Below are 19,386 nucleotides of genomic sequence, written 5' to 3'. Positions count from 1 at the left end.
TTCTCTTCTTTAGTATGGATAGGAATCGTCACTTTGGACCTTTAGCACCTTCAGAAACACACCCAGTGCCATGCAGGTTCCTCTGCAGCTACTTCTAACAATTACTGGTGCTCCTTAGCATGGAAGTTTGACTCAAAACTCTCTCCAGATCTAGCTCTTTTGACTGCCCAAAGAGCTCATCATTTTGCTTGTTGCCTTCCATTTTCCTGAACAGACCGGGAACGCTGTTCAGAATCTGAATGGATCTGGTCTAAGGAATGGGAAGAAAGCAAAACCAACAATACCTTGCGGTATTCCAAATTCCAAAAAAGCAGTCTCATTTTAAAAAGGACCTCAAAAGCTTTTTTTTTTTTTTAAACTGACATCTGCCAACATAGCAATCCAAGCGCTAAACCAACTGAAGTTGCCCCTGAAAGCCTGAATAAAAGTGAGTAACTCTGGTGCACTCAGCAGGTCTGTAATAGAAGTCGGTAAGATTTTTCGATTTCTTTTTTTTTTTGCTCCAGGGTGCTGGTAAAATTTTTGCATTAAGAGATTTTGAACCTTTTGTACCAAAGAATTAGAGATGCGCTACAGTGCCAGTAGCTGGGGGTCTGGAAATACACACCAACAAGTGTCATAAGCTTTGCCTTTGCTGAAGGAAGATGAATAGTACAAAGAAAATCTGTCTAGTTTGTTTTACAAGCTTGTCTTTCTCAGTACGGAACAAACTGACCTCCCTGGTCTAACTTTGCAGTTGCCTATTCTGCCTTTGTCCTGCAGAGAAGAGCAAGAAAGGAACAAATCCATTTTTGCACCCCAAAAACGCATTAGAGGAGGATTATCACACCCACCTAAGGGTACTGCCTTGTTTGTTTATAAAGCACAAAGCATTTCTCTTGGACAGTCTCTGTTGCTGGCCTGTTTTGTGCCTTCCATTTATAATAAAGATATTAAGATGCTTACCCCTTGTTTTTTTTTGTTGTTTGTTTGTGTTTTTTTTTTTTTTTTTTAAAGAACAGTGGAATTGGAGAGTCGGATGACAAGCAAGAACAAGCACTAGAAACTCCTTGTTCTGCCCCTGCTTTTTAATCACCCAGCATCACCCCGGCTGCAAAACAGCCTCTGCTGATTTACCTGCTTGTTAAAGCACCCCACAGGCTGCAAGTGCGGTGTGCTAGGTGTCAAGTTATATTTAACGGTGCACACGTAACCATTCATCTTCCCACAGTCGAAGCACAGAACAGCCTCTTGCTAACAGAACTCATCCCTGCTGCTGCAAGAAACCTCATGGCCTGCAGGAAAACCTCAAGCTAAGAGTTCCAAAGCAAAAGCAGAAAACGCATCATTTGTACTCTTTCTATTTGAGGGAATTCTAGCTGCTAAACGCTGCCTACATCTGAGGGCACGGTCTGAGGCGGGGGGGACGGACACTCAACACCGACTGACAGCAGGAGTGCAAAGATGCCAGCCAAGAAGGCAAAGGTTAGAGCTGAACGCTGCCTCAGCTTCCTCCAGCAGCCAGCTGGGGGTCACCTTTCACCACGCTCTCTGAGACTCGGAGCCCCGAGTTACCGCAGCCGCCACGTACAGCTGCTCCTTGCTGGCCCAAACTATTTGAAGAGTCTTCAAACTTCAGGGACCTGTTTTATGACAGCCTCAAGATCAAATTCATCTGTTCCTGAAGGCGCTGATCGTCCTGCTGTTTCTGTAGCTGTCAAAGAACAATCCTGAACTGAGGCACTCGTCTGATCAGACAGTGCTTCGGCACAGATTTGTCTTTAGCTTGACACATCAAGGTGAAGAGGAATCGATTCTTGCAAGCAACCTCTCAAGCAGGGATCTAATAAGGTGACCAAACGACAGATCTGTTGTGCAGATCTGAGCACGTCACTCTGCAGGGAATCACTTTCAAGCCTAAGATGTTTCACCCATCTCCCTGCCCCAGAGCGACACAAGGAAAGCTCTTAAGCAATTGCTAATCTCTTCTCAGTGCTCACGAGTCCCAAATCACTAATTTTACAATATATAAACCATGGCAGCTGGCACCTAGTTGGCACACGGTGACACTGCACACGTTGGCAGTGTCGTCAGGAGCTGGAAAGTCAGGGGTGAGGGGGTTAAGGGAAAACCACACATCAGTTTAGCAACTTGGCTCCCGTAGGATACTTCCTACAGCAGGAGTTTTAGCAAAGTCCCTCCCTCAGAGGGACCTGCTGGCTAATTAAAACGGGACTTCTGCTGGAGCAGTCAGAAGGCAGCAGGGTATCAGGAGATATCCAGTGGGTATCACTGTCAGTCTGTGGCAGTTTGGGGTCCAGGTATCAGTGGTTATGTGTGGTTTTCTCTGCTTCACTTTCTCCAAAGCTGTGAAAAAATATTTCTTTTACAGCACTGTACAGTCACACTTTACGGATGGAACCAGCTGCATCAACTTCCAGTACGACAGTGTTGGAAAAAGGTGCCTTTGCTGGTCAGGAGCACAACAGCTCTGGTGAGGTGTTATTTAAGTGTGTTCTTACAGCTGAGTTTCCTCATAGCAGTATGTAGCTGAGGGGCTTCAGGTTTCCCAGGTAAGATTTTTTTTTTTCTCCTACCAAGCACCAGCTCAGTATACAAAGCTCTGTTAATAACACCCAATCATGTAGATGTTAAACTGAAACTGCTTTTAAACCTATTTGTTGTTACGAAAATAGCTTCATACACCATCTTCACAGGGTAAAAATTCACATGGAAGGACAGAAAAACCCAGAAGCGCTTCCTGAGCTTCAGTTTACCAACAGCACCATCGGATTTAGATCCTGGCTGCCAGGCCAGGATGCAGGGTCTGTAAGCATTGCTGCGATGTGCAAGTGCCAAGGCAGGTTTCTGGCCTGCCCTGACTAAAACACCTTTTTTTTTTTAATACAAACAGCGTGCCAGGTACGCTGTAATGCCAATGTGCCCGGTCAAAAGAGGATGTCAAACAACAGAGGCGTTTATCCTAATTTCTGGCATGAAAACACTTTTAACAGCATTCTTTTCACGAAGAAACCCCTCTCTATCTTCTCCAATGCTCCAGGATCTGCTGCAGCTGCAGCAGCCGCGCTGGTACAACCCACATCTTTGCCAAATATTTTCCATAATTGTGCTTTACCTCGGCAATGTTGAGGTCACTCCTCTTCCTCCTCCAGCTGAGGAAGCAGCTCGCTGGGTCTGCCACACCACAGGTGCGCAAGCGAAAGCTGGGAACACAGGAGTCAAACTCTCAGTGCTCACGAAGCCACCAGGGCAGAGGGCTGACACAGAGGCACCCCGGATCCGCTCTCCCTCCCCGCTGCGAGGCTCGCAGCAGCCCCGACCCGAAGCACACACAATGCTTCGCATGGTGATGTCATTGCTGATTCTGAGTCCCCAGGTGAGGATCTGCTTCACCACTCTCAACGTTGGTGTTGGTTTTTTTTTTTTTTTTTTTTGTTTTTCTTTTAAACATTCACAGCTTATGGGAAACCATCAGGTAAACCACAGATCGCTAGGGAAGAAGTCCCACACGAGGGAAGTCTGTGCTTTTCTTCCAGGCAGTGGCACGTGCTTTAACACGCTGCGTTCGACAAAGCAGCTCTCCCCGTTTTGCTCAGTGGCAACAGGCACGACTGCAACGCACACAGCTGTAGGCAGCACCTGCAGGTCCCAAACCCTTAACCCGTTTTTAGAGAGCACCAATTTTTTAAGTAGTGCTTTTCCCTTAATCCATGACCCCTTCTTTCCTTTATTTCTATCGGGTGGCTCTCCTCCATTTTCCTCCTCAGTGTCTGAGCAGACACTGGGAATCGTTTCCGGAGGAAGGGCACTGCTGAAGCTCCTCCATCTACTCTCCGAGAAAAGAGAGTATGGTAAAGAATACATCTTTCCTTTCTTTTCCCTTTTTTAAATACAATTTCTGAAATCAACGCTGCGGCCTGGCAGCAAATACCTACAGGACTAAAGATGATTCCTCATCCTCACTGTAACGTTGTAGTTAACCTCCCAACGAACCCATCTCCCCAGGAAGCGGCCATTTGAGATGGGAAGGGGCAGAGCAAGAGGAAGCTCTCCTTAGCCTAGCTCTTCCCCCAACACCACCTCGCCACCCAGCACCAAATTCAATTCACCTGCTCCGCCCAACCACTCGAACAGGCGTCCGACGCTGGCACACGCCACAGCGGTGGTTCTGACGTGCCTTAAATCACCTCTCCGCAGAATATCTCGGGTCTGTACGCTCAAATAACGCAGTATTTGAGAAATAACGCCCAGAGCTCACACTCTGAGTGCAGCCCAACAGCACCGAAGCACTGGTAGGATAAACATTCCGAACCTGGCAACAAGGCTGACCCAAGCAACAGCACGGAACCCTTCTGCACCTTCAGCGTGGACATCAGCGTAAGGAAACACAGACCTCCTCGATCTAAATTTTAAGCGAGAAACGCAAAAGGTCACCCAACCGGCTTGTTTTCAGCAAGCTAAAGGAGAAATTAAGGCGACAACCGGGTGCATCCAGAGTCAGTCAGATCCTGAAGGCAGTTCCTTGGGGGAACGGAGGAGCAACGCGCCAGATGAGGGCTGCCTTACAACGCACCCCTTAGAGGCACTGCTACGGAAGGAAGGCAGAAAGTTGGAACTTGAAATAACTCGCAAGGCGCCCGTTAAGGGGGAAATCTTTCATTTTTTTCTCAGCAGAACCTCCCCTCTTCCCCCCCCCAAGAAGGCAGCCCGGGGACTCTTTGCTTCCTTAAGGAGAGGGCAGGGACGGGGCAGGGTGGTGGGACAGATGGCCAGAGGGTCGGATGGACGGACAGACAGCCGGACAGAGGGCCCAGCAAGGCCTGAGGAAGGGCTCAGGAGCGGGAGGGAAGGGCAGGGCGAGGGGAAGGGCAGAGAAGTACAAATCTTTTTTTCCTTGTGATAACTTTTCTTGACCAAAAAACACGATTGTGAATGAGGCAAAATGAAAGATGAAACATGGGGACGTGCGGATACTCACGATGATGCAGCCTTCTATCCGCATGTTCACCTGCTCATAGAGCCACACCTGGATCCTCGACCTCTGCAGAACGAAGGAGGAGAGTAAGTCGGGCCACAAACACTGAGCACTTTTGTTCTCTCATGTGTTCAGAAATACCTGCTAGCCACAGCCATGACAGCTCCCAAACGCTCCGAGGAGCAACTCTCAGGGGCAGTTTCAATGAGCAATCTGACATTTGAGCGTTATACCATCGGGTGAATACTACACGTTCGGTGAAGAACACGTTTCCAGTCACAAGGGAAAACCCCTGCATGCCCGGCTACACGAGGGGGAAACACTGGGCTCCTTGTGCCCACCAGCACGCCGCACAGTTCTCCATCCCCCACAAACTCGTCCCGGGACACGGCCAGGAGCCGAAAACTCACCAAGGGGAATCCCCAGACCCTCCCCACTCCCCCCACACCCCCAAATCCCCATCCCCACCCCCTTCCCGCAGTACTCACGTTCTGCAGGTAGCGGAAGATGAGGTTCTGGGGCGCTGTGTTAAGGGCTCAGCACGGGGACAACAGTTCCGGGCTCGGGGCAAGGCCCCAAACCCCACAACGAGGCCTCAGGGCCCCGGGACAAGGCCTCAAGGCCCGGGCCGAGCCCCCAGGGCCCCAGATCCGAGACACCTGAGGTCCGAGCCGCCCCCCACCCACCTCCCCGGCACCCCCCAGCCGCAGGAAGGATACGATGGGCTGCACCATCACCTTCTACACCTTCTGGCCCTGCCCGCGGTACGCCATGGCTGCCGCCGCCTCGCCGCTCCCGCTGCCAGCACCGCAGGCAGAAGAGGCGAAGGCTGATCGTAGAACAGGGCTTGGGGTGAAGGGAAAGCGAGGGCAGGTGGGCGCAGTCTCTGAGCTCTCCTCCTCCTGATTTTGCTTTTTCTCCTCCATTACTGAGCCGGCAGAAGTCCCCGTGAAGTCCTTTGGCACAATGAAGGCCTGCGTGAGCTCCAGCAGCAGTTTCGTCAGCGGAGGTTTTCCCTGGTGGGGCCGAGGCGTCACAGCACACACACACACACACACACACACAGACGCGTGGTTTTGTCCAAACATTAAGTATTTACAACAAATTCGACAAGCGCTTTTCCTCTGCCAGCAGCAAATGCCTGAGGGCCCCCACAGCTTCACAAATCATAGCTGGAAGAGCCTACCGTGCCGCGAAAAGTTCGGAAAATAATTCAAAATTGATCTGCTAGGGGAAAAAAAACGATGGCTGGTGGCAGGGTACACAATACACCCGAATCTCAGCTTTGTCCTCCGCAGAGTCAGTGCCCACGCCCAAGCGCGATGCTGATGGCACCCGAACATTTGCTGTAGCAGGCAGCAGAGCCAGCAGCTCAGGGGAGCAACTTTTAAAACCAAGAGGCACTTAAACAACCCTTCATCGACCCCGTAACTGCGGCAGAGTCCCGACTGCTCGCCCCGGAGTCCTCACACCAGCAAAAAGCACCAACCAAAGCCTGGGGGAACTTTGGTACAGCACAAGAGAAGGGAGTGGGGGTAGCGGAGCCGCATGGCAGAGCTGCTGCTTTTCACCATTTGATCCTCCCTGATAATTGAAAGGAAGGCTGGGTGGGCTGACCCCCACCCCCACTCCTGGCAGCAAGTTTGGTCCACAACACACTGGAATAACGATTCTGCTCCCTCCCACCCCTACAGCTTCATCATCTGACACGGGTACAGTCAAAACAATGGCATACACGAGTAAAAGTCAAGAGTTGACATAGTAACTCCAGGATTTGGCTATCAGCTGTCTGAGAAATCAGAACACCAAAGCTTCACAATGTGCCCAACATCGAGTTGTGCCAAGGGCGGAGGAAGGAAGAAGCTTTACGTTTAAGCCTTCAGAGCATCGCTCCATCAGAAGATCGATTTGCAGCCACCATGGCGTGCCAATGGAGATCTTTCTGTGCCAAAAGAAGTGCTTTGTCCTCTCGATATCGAAGGTAACCACCTATAGTTACAGAACGGATGCACAAGACCTTAACTCTGACCAGCAGGGAAATTTAGGACAACTGAGTGCAGATCCTGCCAATTTCTACCACTTTGGACTGTGCTTTAAGTCTCATTGCAAAGCCTCAGTTAGAAAAAGGATCACCTCGGGGTATCCAACAAGAAGAACAGTTTTATTTTTGTTTTAATTTTTTTTTAATTCTACCATAGGACTACGCAGTTCAACTGTCAATCATCTCGGAGAGTTCAAGGAGGAGGTCATCCTCGTCCTTCCCTGGGTCTAAGTCGATTTCGGCTTCCAGTCTGCCTCCTGAGATTTCCCAAAGTAGCTTCTCAAAATCTTCATCCGCAGATAAGGGCGCGTTCCCTGTGGAACTCAGCCGGCGTGTCCGTGCCTCTTCTAGCTGGGAAGAAGCTGAGGTCGAGGTCTCGAGATCCATCTCCATCTGCTCCTCAAATCTTTCCGGGCTTCCAAGACGCACTTCAGGTCTTGGGAGAGCAAGAAAGAACAATCAGGATATGCCATTTCTTAACGGGAAATCCCTTTCCTGCAAACCGGCTCTTAAAACTGTAGGCAAGCCCTCCTACGCTTCAATCTTACACAGGGATTGTTATCAATCAACCCAGGGCTACATTTAGAGCCCGATGCGTTACCAGGTACATTTTTCAGTCTGGGGGTTTATCTGTGAAGCCAGGGCACCTGGAGTTGAGGTGGCATTCTTGAGGACCAAAAGGCAGAGGACACTACTCATCATCTATCACCTCACGAGGAAGTAGAACTTCACCTCATCCTCGTTCAGGTATTCAGACAACCCAAGAAGTCACCGGAAAGCTGTGCTGACTTGCAGCATTTCAAGAAAGCCTAATTAAGTAATCCTGCTAGCTGCTAGAAAGTGGTTTCAGGTGACTTATTCCTTTGATGGATTTGGGCTTTAATTATCTCAGAACCCTCATTTTTTCCCACATGTGACAGAACTTATGTTTCCCTGGGGATATACACTGATTAAGAAAAAGAGCAAGTTGGGGTTGTCACCTGTTTGGGGGATTTTCTTCAAGTCTGATGGCTGGGACGTGCTCCGGCACGTCTGAAACACCCTAGAAAGCAGCAAAACAGTATTTATGACACATGGGTAAAAGATTCCTTAATAGCTTTTTCCTCCACACTGCTTCTCCTCTGGCATTGCGGAGCCGTGGCCAAAATACAAAAGCAAGGTGCTCCTGAAGAAAGTTCACATTCACATGGAGGTTACTCATGATCTTGTGTCTTTTAAGAACATGGCATTAATGGACAAAATCCCCCACACCAGAGAAATCACAGCATCAGAGTACCGGTTAAAGAGTGCCATTCATCTCATAAATACAGAAGGGTTCTACAAGCATCCTGGAGACAGCTACTGGATTTCAAAGGAAACAGAAGGCCTGCAGAACGTTTGAGTTTTCCACCTTTTCTCCTAGAGGAGGGTAGAAATTTAGCAAGGGATCCATCTCTGCATTAGCCCCTGGCCTTACCATGGCTGCTTTTCTGGCTGGAGGTCCCATCATGTCAGCATCAAAGGCAGTCTGTAGTTCCACAGCTGCTATGGCAGAGGGATAACTCCCAGGTGCCTTACGTTTCAGTGCCTTCTTCTTGGGGAAAGTGACTTTCCCACGCGAAGGCTTCGCAGGTGTCATAAAGTTGGCTAGAGTAAAAGGAAGAGAGAACTGATACAGTCTTGCTCTGCCTCACGAAAAATCCAGGTTCTCTTAATCATTTCCACAGTCCTTCTACACAGTTAAATTCATTTGGCCAGCAGAATTACACCGCCATTGCCTGGATTCTCAGGAATCTTTTCCACATAGTAAACTCTGTCTACCAACAAGCCATACAAAGGAACAAAGAAACCAAAGAGCTACAGTAAATAATAATCCAGGACAAGGGACACCTCCGACACATAGCAATCCTAAGTGCAAGCTAGGTTCACAAATACAGACGGCTTTTATATTTAAAGTCCTGCTCCCGCTAGGAAAGGAAAAAGCAGCAGTTATAGTAGGACAAGAGTGTATGCAACTGTTGTACCAGCTTCCTCTCCCTTGCAGTGATGTCCCACAGTTAAGTTGCTCTACAAAGTCCACACTTGTAGTGTCATTTTCTAGTCTCCCGTTCCTTACCTAACATCTAGCTGGCAGGAAAAGAAACAGACTAAGAAAAAGAAAGTACACCCTTCGCTTCGTAGCATTGCGTGGCAAAATGCACCCTGCCAGAGTTACAGCATGAGAATTGTCATCTTCTGTCTGTATTTCAGAAGACAACCTAAGTAACTCTTAACCTTCAACACTTACTTTTAGCTTCCTGGCCCTGAAATTGAGCTGCCACTTTCCCTGCTGGTTCAGTATTAAAGAAGCCAGCAGTAGATTTGACAGCAGCTTCCTCCTGCCGAAGCTTCTCTTGTTGTTCTCTCTGTTGCCACTTCTCCCACCGTCTCTCTACAAAGCTCTTCTCTGGACATTTACGAGTTCCACTCTGCTGAGTGGGCTAGAAGGAAAGAAAAGTAGTGCATGAATAGGACAAAAAAAAAAAAAAAAAATCCGTGGAGATTTCGTTAAGAAAATCTGATCAGCAATCCCTCCAAAATGGTCTTGATGTGGAACAGCATATTAATATTGTTCAGGTTACTGTTGTGTTTTTTTTTTCTCCATAAAATTCTGCCTGTAGCAAGAGCCATGCTTTACTATGGACACAGTCTCACATATCTGCAATATCCACTATGGCAAGCTTCTTTAAACAGATAGGATGTTCTGCTGTACATCTATTTATCACATTCTTTTTAAGCAGCAGAAAGTCATACAAGTTCCCCTATACAGTATCCACTGACTGATTGATTTCCTTGAACACAGAACTCTGGCCTTCTGTATTAAATCCTTCGTGTCTGACAGATCAAGTCAGTAAGAACAAAAAGAATTCCCTCCACGTTAACTGTGTAGATTTCAGCTGGTGCTAACAGGGTTTCTTTGTTGCTGTGGTATAAACAGACTGATTCCAAGTTTGAGGATTACAGAGCTGTCTGGAAATGCTGCTGGCGATAGGATTTAGACTGCACTGCAGCTCCTACCAGGTGCTGAAGGGTAAGAACACACTCAAGAGGGTGGCACACGGTGAGTAACAAAACTTGTCAGAATTATCAGAAATTGTACGAATGTATGTGTGTCTTCACAGAGGACTCACCTGTACATCAGGTCCAGAGGAAAGTTTAGGAAAAGGCCGGTTCAATTCCACTGCCTTCTTTTCTTCTTTTTCAGGTGCTTTAAAAAAAGACAAAAAAAAGTTTTGTCAACGGCAGAAATAAAGAAAGCTGGGTACTTGTTTCCTTTGTGCATTTATTTCCTTGTGTCCCATGAGAGAGAGAGAGAAAGGCTACAATGTGCAAGCCATTCAAGCATTTATCCATGAAGCAGATCCTGAGCAAACTGAACTTGCTCAATATGGGAAGCACCTCACTGGGGCAGGCATTAAAGCATCTTATTACCTGTTAGTTTTGTGCTCCATAAAGATTTCTGCTCTGCTGGGGCAGGTCCGGGTTGTGCTGAGGGAGCTGGCACATTTCCTTCACTCTGCTGCATCCGCAGAGCTTTCTCACGCTTTATTTCTTCCAAGGTTTTAACACGCACTTCTCCTTCTGGCTTGACTTTTCCTGCCGGCTCCTTCGCCTGCCCTTTGCTGGGCCCGGGCAGAGCGAGCTGCTTCTTGGACTCACCCTGAATTTTGCTCTTGCTATGGGATTCTCCTGCTTTTTTCTTCTCTTCTACCAAGCGATTATTCTTTTTTTCAGACAAGGCTTCAGAGAAAGTTTTGATGCCACCTGCACGAGCAGCTCTTGCCCCTGCGCTGGAATCTTCAGTTTTACCATGCCCTTCAGCCTTGGCTTTGGCTTGAGTTTCGTGTCTCTGAAGAGCTTTCTCGCGACGGATTTCCTCCAGTGTTTTCACATGGATCTCTCCCATCGGCTTAGCAGCCTTCCCTGTCATCATCAAGAAATGAGGAGAAGCACCAACATTTAAAGAGAGTCCAGCAATATTTTAAGTCTCCAAAATTTGTCAGAGCACTAAGGAAAACTAATCTTGACTGTTCCCAATAATGCATCTTAGAACAATATCCCTAGGACAACATTCTCCTCTTCCTTTGAGCCACTTGTATTTTGAAGACCAGCCCTATCCAGAGAGAACTGCTACACAGAAACGCTGCTTTACTTTATTACTTTTTTAGTCTGCATTTCAAATTCCTGCTCCTGGCAGTGGTTACAGAATCACAGAATCACAGAATTTCTAGGTTGGAAGAGACCTCAAGGTCATCGAGTCCAACCTCCAACCTAACGCTAACAGCCCTCCACTAAACCATATCCCTAAGCTCTACATCTAAACGTCTTTTGAAGACTTCCAGGGATGGTGACTCCACCACTTCCCTGGGCAGCCTGTTCCAATGTCTAACAACCCTTTCAGTGAAGAAGTTCTTCCTAACATCTAACCTAAAACTCCCCTGGCTCAACTTAAGCCCATTCCCCCTCGTCCTGTCACCAGGCACGTGGGAGAACAGGCCAACCCCCACCTCGCTACAGCCTCCCTTGAGGTACCTAAAAAGAGCGATAAGGTCACCCCTGAGCCTCCTTTTCTCCAGGCTGAACAAGCCCAGCTCCCTCAGCCGCTCCTCGTAGGACTTGTTCTCCAGGCCCCTCACCAGCTTCGTCGCCCTTCTCTGCACCCGCTCAAGCACCTCGATGTCCTTCTTGTAGCGAGGGGCCCAAAACTGAACACAGTACTCGAGGTGCGGCCTCACCAGAGCTGAGTACAGGGGGACGATCACCTCCCTAGCCCTGCTGGTCACGCTGTTCCTGATACAAGCCAGGATGCCGTTGGCCTTCTTGGCCACCTGAGCACACTGCTGGCTCATATTCAGCCGACTATCCACCATCACTCCCAGGTCCTTCTCTGCCTGGCAGCTCTCCAACCATTCCTCTCCCAGTCTGTAGCTCTGCTTGGGGTTATTGCGCCCCAGGTGCAGGACCCGGCACTTGGCCTTGTTGAACTTCATGCAGTTGACCTCAGCCCATCGGTGCAGCCTATCCAGATCCTCCTGCAGAGCTTTCCTACCCTCAAGCAGATCGACACACGCACCTAACTTGGTGTCATCTGCGAACTTACTGAGGGTGCACTCGATGCCCTCGTCCAGATCATCAATGAAGATATTAAAGAGGACCGGCCCCAGCACCGAGCCCTGGGGGACGCCACTAGTGACTGGCCTCCAACTGGACTTGGCTCCATTCACCACGACTCTTTGGGCCCGGCTATCCAGCCAGTTTCTAACCCAGCGAAGCGTGCGCCAGTCCAAGCCAAGAGCAGCCAGTTTCTTGAGGAGAATGCTGTGGGAGACGGTGTCAAAAGCCTTGCTGAAGTCAAGGTAGACCACATCCACAGCCTTTCCCTCATCCACCCAGCGCGTCACTCTGTCATAGAAGGAGATCAGGTTCGTCAGGCATGACCTGCCTTTCATAAAGCCATGCTGACTGGGCCTGATCGCCTGCTTCCCCTGCAATTGCTGCATGATGACTCTCAGGAGGATCTGCTCCATGAGCTTTCCTGGCACTGAGGTCAAACTGACAGGCCTGTAGTTTCCCGGGTCTGTCCTCCGGCCCTTCTTGTAGATGGGCGTCACGTTTGCTAGCCGAAAAATCCTCCTCCTTGAGCTCCGCCACCATGCGGACCAGGTCATCCACCTGCTCGCACCTCACGCACGCAGTTTCTCTGCCTCCCGCCGATGGCAGCAACAGGCTCAGACACTCCTTGCATCCGGTGACCTGAACTGCGGCATTTTTTAACGGGTAGTCGGTCTGCGTGCGTACCGACTTCCTGGAGAGCGCGCCGTGCCTGGTGGCGACCATTATCACCTAGCTACGGCTGTTGTTAACGAGGTGTTGTTTGTGTGTAGGGGGAGTGCTCTGCCCTTCCTGCGCGCCCTGCCTGCGCGAACTGCCGCGCTAACTGCCGCGCCACTCCCTTCTGACGCGCCACGCCCTGTTTGCCCGTCCTGGTCGCCGCGCTCCTGGTCGCTCGCGCTCCCTAGGGGCAGCTTTTGAATGGCTGGGGAGGGGGCGCTGCTGGCTCCGCCTTCGCCTCGTCAGCCTCCCTCACGAGGGCTGCCGGGTCCTGGCGGCTCCCTCCAGTAGGCTCGATGCCGGAAAAAATTAGCCCTGCCTGGCCCGATCCCCCGCTCCGCTGCAGAACGCGTCTGCCCCGGAGCCGATCGCCTCGGCAAATGGCCAATGGTTCTATTCTAATTGTACGTAACGCTTCACAGAAGCAGCTAAAAACCTTGACAAGGCACAAGTAGAAAATAAACACACACCTAGAGCCAGAGTTCTGATAGTGGCTGTCAGAAGAGCTTCAGCACTCAAGCAAGAGGCGTCAGTTCTTTGTTTTCGTTTAAATTAGTTTTTAGGGATGTATGAAAGCACTCCAAGTTCATGGAAAGGAAGGAGGAGAAAGCACATTTAATATCCAGCTGTTACCTCTCTCAGTACTGGTCTGTTTAGGAGGTAATCCCAGCCTGTCCTTCAGAGACTTGGGAACTCGAACTGCAAAACAGAAAAAGAACGAATTAGGGAGGCTGCATAATGTCAACTTCAGGTTCACATTTCAAAACAAGACAGGAAAGGTGACTTTGAATCCCAGTGATTACGACCTCAGCCAACATGCAAAAAGAAACATCACTGGAAAAGGACAAACAGAAAGACTAAATACAAAACCCAGGAATCCAATCCAGATGCCCGTTCAGTACCTGTCTCTCTCTTGGGTGCTTTGTCAGCATTTCCCGGAGCCTCTACCTTCTTCCCCAGCCTTTCAGCAAGGCTGCGCTTCACTGGAAGGCTGCTTACATCATCTTCAGAGAAAACAAGGAATATTGTAAGAACTTTTCTTTGCAGGAAGGTTTGAGAACAGTCAACAATAAGCTTCTATTTTTCAAGCATATTTTCATAGAATTGCCTTTCAGCTGCTAAATGATTTTTTTTTTTTTTTTGCCATTTCTGCAGTCAATACAGATCTCCACTGCAATGTATTTTCCTTTCATACATCACAAATACTCTTTAATGCAGTCATATATAGAAGGCAGCACCTACATAACAGCTCATAAAAAGTTCTTACCCGCGGAGGCTTTTCGTTTTCCTTGTCTATCAGCAAGATCTACTCGAACCACAGGTTCCTCCCCTAAAACAAAAGGGAATTTTTTTTTCTATTTCACAGAAACCAGTAGCCAACAGAAATAGTATCCTGTTAGCCCATGTCCAAAAAACCCCAGTCAGACACTCTTTTGACAGCTAAACCACATAAACTCATATTTTAACTATAATTAACATAGAAAAAAAATATTAATAGTCTCAGTGCTTGCTTCAAATTCCAGCTGAGATAGTAGAGAGTGAATCTGAGTCTGCTTGACACCTATACTTTGTGCAGAACAAAGCTGCATAAGCAAGCAGAATATTCTTAGGTACAAATGCTGAGAAATATTCCTTTCTAAGGTGAATGTCTACGAGTAAAAGTACTTCCACACTTTTTTCCCTTTAAAAGGCATTTGCACAGCTCTAAACAATTTATACACAAACTCCTGTCATACTGTGTCCACACCTGCCACTGTCAGCCTCTTTAATGCTTCAGAAATTGCTTCGTATATAGTACTGTCTTCTACAGCTCTTTCTTCTCGTTACTCTTCTGTTTTTCAGTTACCCCCCTATTGGCATACTGGCACTTTTTTTTTTTTTCTCCTGCCACTGCACTTAACCTGAGCACCAAATCTTTCCAGTACAACCAGGGACTTTAAGCATAAAAGCATGTTTTGAACAGAAGGCAGCACCAGAAGGCTAACATGGGTGAATTGTTTTAAGTATTGCTTAACCCTCCAGTTTAGGAGTAATGAAATCAAAACAAAAGCATTCATTATTACCTTTCTTGGAAGACAGTGTCACAGTTCTCACCACTGTCCGGACATTTTCCTTTTCTGGAGCAGGAAAAATCATAGAATCAACGGGACGAAGAGAAGATCTTGAAGAACCTTCTGTTCAGAGCAACCAAAACATAAGGAAGTTTACCCAACATAAAAAACTATCACAAAGAACAAAAAACTTTAAATGATTTGTTACTGTCAAAAATACAGCAAGCAGAGCATGTAAAGAAGAGAGGTGACTAATTTGCCTCTGGTTGCCCTTTGAACTCCCATTTAGAATACCAGCTGGCTGAGAATCAGGTTGCTTTATGCCCCCAGCTAAAAATGGAAGTCTGTCCCTCAAGCAGCTCCCAGTCACCATCACCTGCCGTGAACAGGATAAGAAAGTAGGGAATATTAACTCAGCACCGTGTCTCTTATTTTTTTCCTTCATCTTCTGCCATTTGATTTCCTCAAGTGTTTTTATTCCAAAATTCAGATTGCCCTCTGAAAACAGGAAACAGTTCATGAGACAGGCTTAGAGGCACTCACTGAGGACCACAGGTCCTCAGGCTTCTTAGCGCTCAGGAACTTTCTGAAGTATTTAGAATGAAGCCTGTCAACACTCCTCACAAGTGAAAGAGCCATAGAACCAATGGCATTTTGCCCCTCCTTTCATCCTTCAGGGTTCAAAATGTAGTTTTAATTTTAATCCATTTACACGATATTAGATCCCTCTATCGTTAGATATGGCTTATCAACAGTGGTTGCAAGGCTGCACGTGCAGCCATTTAAACTCCATGCTGTGGCCCTGTTTTGTTCTCCAAAAGTAAAGAAAAGGAGTTCACCTTTCTGACCCAATGGGCACATGATGGTATTAATGGCAGAAATGAGATCATGGAAATAACCGACTCCATTCAGCACCCCTACATTTTGTTCTGTTTTTACACCACACTGCTTTTGAGTTAACTGTCAAGTTCTTCTGATTTATCCTACTAAGGTGCTGGCATACCTTGTTTAGTAGTAGTAGAACTGCCTTTCCAAGTGGAAATCACCCGTAATCCATTTTTGCCTTCCGCAGCTGGATGCTGGACGGGAGTTTTAGTTTCTTCTCCTTCCTCAGAAAGTTGGTCTGAAGGGGAAAAATCGATTCAGTTATGCATAGACCAGATTGGTCATGATTACGTAGCTCATGCAGTGACACTTCAGCCCATGGTTCATATAAAAAACTTTGTTGCTGTTTTGTGTTTTTTTTTGTTTGTTTGTTTGTTTGTTTTGTTTGTTTGTTTTTAAACAGCTACACTGACCTGATGAACTCCTAAGTAGAATACACTAGGACAAAACATCTAGGACTCTAGATTCTCTCTGCAGCTTTAACTACTACACAACACATTGCTCTTCAGACAGAAAAAAGAAATTTCCTTCCTAGTTTCACATAGAACGTTACACAACAGACCAGCTACAGCCAGGAGTGGTTCTAAGCTTTCCTCCAACGTTTCAGGTTCTGTCCACTGACTGCCAGACAAAGCCACCAGTGACCTGGCCAGACTGCCTGCCCTATTGCTAGTCAGACCTCAGGTCATCTGTGATTTATACATTCATTTACAGCACAGATTCCTTCAAGAACCAAAGATTTAACACATTCATTTACAGCACAGATTCCTTCAAGAACCAAAGATTTACACAATCATTTACAGCACAAATTCGTTCCAAGAACCAAAACATGCTCACCATCATCACCTTCATCATCATCTGCAGCATTGATTACAACTGGAGGGTGTGTAGGGCTTGGGACATTTTCAGAGTTTTCCACTTTCGTCACCCCCTTAGCTGTGGAGAGGGATTTGACTGGACAGAAAGTTTGTTTTGCTGCAGTGACATCTGAGCCACTTTCAAATCATTGTCCGCGGACTCAGGCGGACTTGGCAGTGTAGCTAGAGGAAGAGGAGGATCATCGGTAATATGGCAGTTTAAAACTTTGACCACAATGCAAAGAGATGGTAGCAAAGGCAGATAACCCGCACAGACAACGAGTTCAGCATCTCCTTTTGCCCATCCCATCACTGCTTACGCCGTGAACAATGACTTCCCTTCGAACAACAACACATCTCCCTACCACCCAGCAAAAGAGGAAACAACAGGAAGCAAACTGCAAGGCAAACATCACACTAAGCAAAGAGAAGCTGAGCACGAAAGCAGAAAACAAACACCAGCAGTACACTCGGTGCAGTACACCTATGACTGCAGACCTTTTCCTGCACTCACAAATGAACAGTTACCTGATGCCCCCTACAGGATTGGCACCCACTAAGTACTACTCAAAATTAATTCTTCAGCGCTTAAAGAAAAAGGACCTAAACTCACTCTTGCTTGGTGGTAAGAATTGTCCATCGATGTAACGTCCCTTTGCATGATGAAAAGCACAGTTGGCTTTCTGACAGCCTCCCGGCTGGTTCTCCCAGTAGCAAGGAATCTCACTGCGCTTTTTCTGAAGACAGAAAGAAAGAAAAGCTTGTGATAACATGCACCTGAGGCTTGCAAAGAGATGCACAGCTCCAGATCGTGACAGCTGTCACAACACAGTGCTGAAACATCATTCCAAAGGTCAGTTTCTCAGTTAAGTGTAGTATTTCTGGGCATATTCACAAAGTTTGCATAAGCTGTAACCACTATGCACATTTAGATTGGTCATCATTCAGTTTGAGAAGACAGGCACTCTCAGACATCCGTTGAGGGTGGGTTAAACTAATACACCTAGGATTATACTAGGATTATTCAGAGGGAAAAAGAACATCTGAAATTGCCTAGGCTAACCCTGTCTAGAACTACTTCTTGGACACTTAGTTCTGCTGCACCTTTAACTTTCCCCACTTCCTACCCCAGGCAGCTACAACAGCGTTATCTGAAGGACTGTGGGTCAGAAGAGACCTGATAGTTCATTATCAAGCCTGCTCCCATGAGGATAGAACAGCCTGTTTATTACCCCCCTGCTCCAGCAGGTTTGAGCAGTCTATTTAACAGCTATTCTGCATCTCTTGAGAAAACTGTCAGCATCTAATAAAAAAAAAAAAATATCTTGCTAAGACATACCTAAGGCATTGATTTTATTTCCCTCTGCTTCCTCCCACCCCCCCTCTTGGTAACAGAAACCAGTATGATTTTGAAGCAAATGAATCTATCCTGCAAAAGCACAATCAGTACACCTACGGCACTGAAAAATGCTTTTGTTGATTTATTTTGAGAACACATCATTAGGCACTCACGTCAATTTCCATGTGTCTGAATCGGCAGACATTTCTGAAACAACGACCCTCCTGCCACAGCTTGCAGACCGTCTCATTGCCCAGAGCAGCTTTGCAGTGGCGGTAGGCACATTTGTCTCCCTGGAACCAAAAGGAAACCAACAAGGAAAATAGAGTACAGCCTCAAAAATGGCCATGCTGCTGCCTCATGTTGCTACAACTGAATTCAGAATCTACCTGGTTCTCAAGTTAACCAAAGACCAGTGTGCTTCCTCCTCCTAATCTACTCCTTCCTGAAAAAAAAAAGGGGAAAAAAAAGCAAGGCAAAGGAAAACCAGCCATACCTTGGTACAGGTAGAATAGAAATAGAAGTAGCAGTCGTCTCCTTGTTTAGACATGCCGACGAGTTCTGCTAACAAGCTTGGGTTCTCTCCACTGGGACTTCCTCTGCTCTTGGAGAGAGCTGTCTTCACCCTTGCTTGGGCTGAAAGTCTTCTACTGGCTTGTGATCGGTGAAATCTTCTTTTTAAAAGTAACCCGAAAGAAAGTAACAAGTGAAAAATAATGAGGAACGAACATTTTTCCAGCTTTCTTCAGTTAATCAAATCAAGTTATCAGTCTCTCGAAGAGAGCAAAGCCTTGAAATCAGCTGTTACATGAACTAACTAAATATTAAAGTTCTGTAAAGCTGCCAGGAGCTTTGTCAGCAAGCGTTCTCTTCCACATCCTCAATAATATGACTTGGAGCACATCTGGAAGCCTGAAAACGGAGTCACTCCTTAAAAAACCACCTGATGATACATGCAAGTCAATAATCAACTATGGCTACAAATAACTTCTCTAGAACACAGTTAGGACACATTAAACAGCACGTTCCAGGCACTGTGGGTCTTCGATTTCACCTACCTGGACAACCTCAGCAAAGTTATCGATCTTCAAAGGCTTCCAGTTAACTGCTCCTGTAGGCCGAACCAAGACTGAATCCGTGAATTAATAATAAAGGGGTAGGAAGAATTTTCCTCCTCACTTTGCCAAGGGAACCTCTCATCCACAATTCAAACATAGGATGCGCTTTTAAACAGCTTATAACTAATAGAGGAAGCAAGTCCATTTGAATGCTCTCTCAGACTGGACGCAGCCAGGGTTAGTTAGCTCTTCAAAAAAATAAAAACCAAAAAGCAAAACAAAACAAAAACAAAAAAAAAAAACAGCGCATTTAGAGATGAACTTGTGATT

At 47.1% G+C, this 19,386-nt stretch overlaps 1 protein-coding gene across 1 annotated transcript; it reads right to left on the bottom strand.

Moving 5' to 3' along the window:
• Positions 1–2,028: 2,028 nt before the first annotated feature.
• LOC311221792 (zinc finger CCCH domain-containing protein 11A-like) lies at positions 2,029–18,548 on the bottom strand (the record flags this gene model as incomplete). The annotated part of the gene is given in 23 exon segments (XM_084307189.1): positions 2,029–2,076; positions 2,668–2,784; positions 3,116–3,203; positions 4,330–4,402; positions 4,975–5,041; positions 5,722–5,991; positions 6,239–6,321; positions 7,190–7,452; positions 7,997–8,058; positions 8,473–8,642; positions 10,053–10,058; positions 10,467–10,958; positions 13,500–13,565; positions 13,769–13,870; positions 14,134–14,196; positions 14,930–15,040; positions 15,338–15,415; positions 15,921–16,040; positions 16,640–16,729; positions 16,732–16,842; positions 17,273–17,396; positions 18,172–18,291; positions 18,495–18,548. Coding segments are annotated over 23 exon segments (2,778 nt in total).
• Between the last annotated feature and the right edge of the window lie 838 nt (positions 18,549–19,386).

Source organism: Netta rufina, assembly GCF_964035555.1.
Source record: "Netta rufina genome assembly, contig: SCAFFOLD_53, whole genome shotgun sequence".
In the NCBI taxonomy this organism is placed as follows: domain Eukaryota; kingdom Metazoa; phylum Chordata; class Aves; order Anseriformes; family Anatidae; genus Netta; species Netta rufina.
The sequence above is the reverse complement of the archived record's forward strand: the minus strand, read 5'-3'. Positions and strand labels throughout refer to the sequence as shown.